Source organism: Lactuca virosa, chromosome 6 (assembly GCF_052849685.1).
Source record: "Lactuca virosa cultivar CGN04683 chromosome 6, Lactuca_virosa_CGN04683_v6, whole genome shotgun sequence".
Taxonomy (NCBI): domain Eukaryota; kingdom Viridiplantae; phylum Streptophyta; class Magnoliopsida; order Asterales; family Asteraceae; genus Lactuca; species Lactuca virosa.
In genome coordinates, this window is record NC_136431.1 from 132,966,160 (window position 1) to 132,971,354 (window position 5,195).

The window sequence follows — 5,195 nt, forward strand, 5'->3', positions numbered from 1 at the left end:
TCTGGTACTAGTCCAAACCTTTTCGGACCAAAATGATAATTTTCAGCGAACCACAGTGACCATTTGTGCAGTTTTGTCTAGTTTCTAACGTGAATAAGGATTGGTATGGAAATTATAAAGTTAATATAACATACTTTTTGAATAAAAACAATATGACCACTCCAGTTGCCTTATTCATAAGAGAATGTAATAATGTATTTTGACCCATTAAATTTATCGGTTATGAGCAGCAACAACAGAACAAATAGGCCTTAACATGGGATCCATTAAAGCTGAGAAGTCACATGTCTGAGTGATCGGAATCCGGTCCCCACCACTCCTCTCCTCCCCTCTCGATGTGTCTGGCTTACGACTGCTTCTAACTACGGGGCTAGTTAGTGCCTTTTAACTGGAACAAACAAAAGGCAAGTCTACAGTTTCTGTATTTTATGCGAACCAGCTCATTCCCATCTCCATCTCCTGTTTCCTCCCTCTACAATTCCAGTTTTAGGGTTTTCAAAATATTGATTTTTGGTAACAGGAAAAGAAGAAGAAGAACGCCAACAACAATACGGACCCACCACCGTAGACCCATTTCGCAATAATTTCCTGGATACGTGGCTTACGCCATACAAGCACAATCTCTTTCTAGATTCTGTTTATCCAGCAATTTCTTGGACCTCACCGTCTTATTCTTTCTTTTGCATGCTCCCAAGTTGGTAAAGTCTTCTTTTTAGTTTCATTTTATTATGTGTTATTTGGCTTTTTCTTCTCTCTTCTCTTATCTTTGGTTTCACATATACAATTTACATCCTCGATTTATTCCAAGTTTTGTCCCATTGTCTAGACTCTAGAGGGTATACTATACTTCCTTCACTTATTTACCAATCCAAAGGTTAAATGATTCAGGGAGCTTTGATCTGTATGTCACTTGGTTGAAGAAATTTCCGATCTTTAGTATGTAATCTTGATTTTTCCGATTAGGGGTTTTCATCTTTTTTTTTTTCTGGGTTTCGAGTTGATATTTGCTAAAAGTTTCTATTCCAAGCCATAAAATCTGTTCCCAAACACTCTATAAGATGTTGGTATTGCTGCTCTGGTTTCTTGTTTATTTTATAATTATTTGTTGCCGTTGATTGTGTTGAATTTCATAATTTTCAACAGATTGCACGTTTCTTGTTGTGATCAGTTTGACCATACTTTTTGGGTGCTTATTTTAATGTGTTCTTTTGGAAATTCTATGCTAACATTTTTTTTTTTTTTCTGTTATATGTTTTCCAGCATACACTTGATTCAACACACAAACTGAAGCCTAGTCTACTACAATTGAATGTAAATTATGTAAAGCAATTTCCCAACTTGAAATATATGGTCTCTATCCGATTCAGAGAGATGGATAATGCTCAGATTGTTGGCTACAAGAATGAGAATCCATCCTCAAACAAAGATTTTGAATCATCAAATGAAGATTGCTTGTTGGAAACGTTGACAATGGAGGTGAATCCTAAAGGTGTATTGCCTTCAAGCAACAAGAAGTTACAAATCAGTGATTTTTGCCCACAAAAGCTGTTTCTTCAACAAATGGTTGGCTTAAAGAGAAGGATTCCAAAGCAAATCATGAGTCTTGAAGAAAAATACCTTCGCCATTGCCTTGAATTGATTCATACGAGCGCCATGAGAGCCAATTCTTTTTCTTCCCCATCAAAAATCAACTTTTTGCCCGATACATTTACTTCAAGAACGGTTAACGGAAGTAATTGTGATACTTTGTTTTTATTTTCGTCTGGGGTTGAAAACGTAGTCATAAGTTCTTCGGTTGATCCGATTGTGGGTTCAATCACAGGAAGTAGAAGCATGATTAATCTTTTGAACAGCCCTTTACTATGTCCATTAGAGGTCAAAGAATCATTACTTTCTGTTGATACTTCATCACATGACCTAAAAAAACATGAATCGGTGCACCAAAGGCTTGTTTCAGTCTCAAGCACAAACTCCACTTTCTCAGATCCTTCTTCTTCTTCTTCTTCTTCATCATCATCATCGTCATCCAATTCCTACTCTCAAGGAATGCTTCACTGCTCATGGAATAACGGATTCCCACGTTATGTTTTCTCAGTAGAGGACCAGAAAGAAGTTTACACGACCAATTTATCAAAAATTGAGTCGATTAAGGATGAGGGGTTGGATTATGTTTACATGTTTCATGACAACGAGTCAGATCTTGTGGCTAAAATGAAAGTGTCCACCTCTTTCACATTCTGTCCACTTGGAACAGAAATCACGGAGACTCATTTTATTTTATGTGCCACTGGACGTGATAGCGAAGAGGGTCCAAATCAGATTGTTAAAAAGAGCAATAAAGGGATTTCAAAGAAGGTGACAAACATTTTTAGAGGACACCCAAGTCGGAATAGGACTTGTTCTAAATTTGATGGAATGCCGATTTTATTAGAGCCAAGTGAAGATGGGAATGCGTCCCCGGAATCCAGCTTTCCGACGAATCTTGAATCGGTTGCCATTGTTGTGAAGGAGCATATGAAGAAGGTGGAAGTTGGAGGGTGGGGTTTGAAGTTTCTTAAAGAAGGTGGACAAACACATTGTGAAATTTGTAGAGAAAATAGCAGCCAACATTTTAGCAGCATGGACATGGATGTTATTGTCCCTTCAGGGTTTCATGGGGGACCAAAAATGAAAAATGGAGGAGCTTCTAGCCTTGTTGAGAGGTGGAGGAATGGGGGTTCTTGTGATTGTGGTGGTTGGGATATCGGTTGCCCTCTCACACTACTTAATGCTGGACCAAATAATAAAAAAGATGTTTTCTACCAAGCCGGTGTTTTTGGGAAGACCAATTCGTTTCAATTATTTACACAGGTATAATAATAATAATAATACTCTATTCTTCTCTCATATTATCACATTATTTTGCATACCTTTTATAGGAAGAATAAAAAAAAAAGCAAGCTTAAATGCAAGAAATAGCAAATGTATTTTCATTAATTTGTTGCTATTACAACATTTTTACTTCAAAAAATATACCCAAGTATAGCAATGTCATCTAAATAGAAACCTGATATTACAACTTTTTTGTTTTTCAGGGTTGTAAGCAAAGTCTACCAGTTATAGAAGTGAGGAACATTCATGATGGTTTGTATTATATCCATTACCAGTCAACTCTATCTGCTCTGCAGTCTCTTTCAATTGCTGTGGCAATAATTCATAGTCACAGTCCCACCCTCAAACCTAAAGTATATAAAATTTGAGCTACTTTATTATTCTTCTTTCATGGAGAAACTGAAATGACAACACATGATTAGGATTTGATCTTGTGCTTTGTTAAGTTATTGTTTCTTCTTGATTGCCTCATGTAGAGACAGTTGTTGCAGGTATACTTAGATTGATGTTGCAAAGCAGATTTGTAGATTTGTAGTAGGAGAGTGAATTAGGATGTCTTGTTGTTTGTTATATCAAAAGAATTGAGTTATAAATAGAGTGATTATGTCAAAAAAATGTATCTTTCTATTGCGTATGACTGTTCATCTTGGAAGATGATGATTACATGCTTTTTAATATAGAATGGGATGATGTGATTTTTCTTTGTAGCATGCTTTTAATTAGAAATCTAAATGTGGTATGATTTTAATATCCAACTTTAATTTTGTATCATTAAGTGAAACAAAATGAAACAAAATGAAACAATCGCAAACTATTGCATCCCACCACCAAAATGAAACAATCTTTAGTTCGATCTCATGATTTGTTTCCGAGTTTATAAGTTGCCTAGCTTTTGCGAGTTTCTGTTATGGTTTAATATGAGAATGGAGAAATTATGATGAGTTCATAAACTTCTAACTTTTATGGTTCATGTTATACATTTAATAATGCATTGCAATGGTTTCTTGATATACTTTATTCAATTGTAAATGTTGATCGATAATATTTATAACTGAAAATCAATATAGTTTGAATATAGTGTGAAATATAGTACTTCACTACATGAAACTTTAGACCTGATATATATATATATATATATATATATATATATATATATATATATATATATATATATATATATATATATATATATATATATATATATATATATATATATATATATATATATATATATATATATATATATATATATATATCCCCTATCCTAATAAATAAGTAGAATATGTCCACGTGTCACTCTCCCAGCCCCCTAAATTGTGTTTTCCCGCTTATTTTCTTCATCTACATTTACGTAAATGCCCTCCAATTCATATATCATATACAGTCAATAAATCCGAAAAAATCTGCACCAATCAAATGCATTCAACAATTTAAAATTTATAAAAGATTTCCAAATAATATGCAAAAACCGTAAATTCAAATTTCAAATTCGTCATATCCAATAAAATATGGAAGTTTGTTTATTCTAATTGGAAGTTGATTAATTTCCAGTCATTAAATCCCAAAAAATCTGCACCAAATAAAGGCATACCGAAATATATACCACTATACCATCTAGATGCTTCTATTTTGTTCACGATTCTGCTTTAGAGAATTCTTTGCAAACGGTATGCTTCTTCAGTTCTTCTTCAGTGTACCTTCTCAGTTTTATTTGTTTTAAAATAATTTATTCAATAAATCAAGTTGCTAACATAAGTTCTTCAATCCTTCCTGTCAGTACCAGTTATAATTTCCTTGATTTTGTGATCATTTACTGCATATTCATCCTCCACGACAGGAACAACTACACAAGGTTAGCAATCTGAAATCCTGTTCAGTTTTTCTTTTACAGGACAATCTGAATTCATGCATTTGTACAAATTCGATAACTGCATATATTTTTCGGAGTTTTCATGTTTATGTTCTTAATTCTTCCTGTGTATACATGAATATAATATCATAAATCAAAGAAACCCAGAAACAAAGAAAAATAATAAAAAAAACTATAAATCATAATTGCAAAAAAAATCAAAATTTTGTGCCTTTTTTTTGTTCTGAACTAATAAAGAATAAAAAATGTAAAAATCTTCTTTCAGCTTTTATATCAGTCTGAATTTTGATGGTTCTAATATATTAATATAAGTACAATGCTTTTGAAATAAAATTTTCACTAATTTTGTTATTTAAGCCATACTTTTGATAGAAAACTTTCTGCTTTACTAATTTTTTTTTCTTATTTTAACATTGTACTTTGAAAGTCCAATGTTATAATTCAGAAATAACAT

At 32.9% G+C, this 5,195-nt stretch overlaps 1 protein-coding gene across 4 annotated transcripts; it reads left to right on the top strand.

The window, feature by feature from the left end:
• The first annotated feature begins 229 nt into the window (after positions 1–229).
• On the top strand, positions 230–3,578 carry LOC145120000 (uncharacterized). 4 transcript variants are annotated; one of them, XM_079055785.1, is made up of 4 exons: positions 230–404; positions 521–698; positions 1,261–2,850; positions 3,075–3,578. In XM_079055785.1, exons 3-4 carry the CDS (start codon positions 1,348–1,350, stop codon positions 3,237–3,239), a joined length of 1,668 nt encoding a protein of 555 aa, XP_078911911.1. In that variant the 5' UTR covers positions 230–404; positions 521–698; positions 1,261–1,347; the 3' UTR covers positions 3,240–3,578. The 4 variants fall into 4 exon arrangements, with proteins under 4 accessions (XP_078911911.1, XP_078911914.1, XP_078911912.1 ...); XM_079055788.1 differs by lacking the exons at positions 230–404; positions 521–698 and adding an exon at positions 721–836; XM_079055786.1 differs by lacking the exons at positions 230–404; positions 521–698 and adding an exon at positions 821–936.
• Positions 3,579–5,195: the final 1,617 nt, after the last annotated feature.

What these genes read in the sequence shown, in the direction of transcription:
- LOC145120000 (XM_079055785.1), top strand. Translation starts at nt 1,348, where the DNA reads ATGGTCTCTATCCGATTCAGAGAGATGGATAATGCTCAGATTGTTGGC. An exon ending in CGTTTCAATTATTTACACAG is followed by an intron (nt 2,851 to 3,074) that starts GTATAATAATAA and finishes TTTGTTTTTCAG; the next exon opens with GGTTGTAAGCAAAGTCTACC.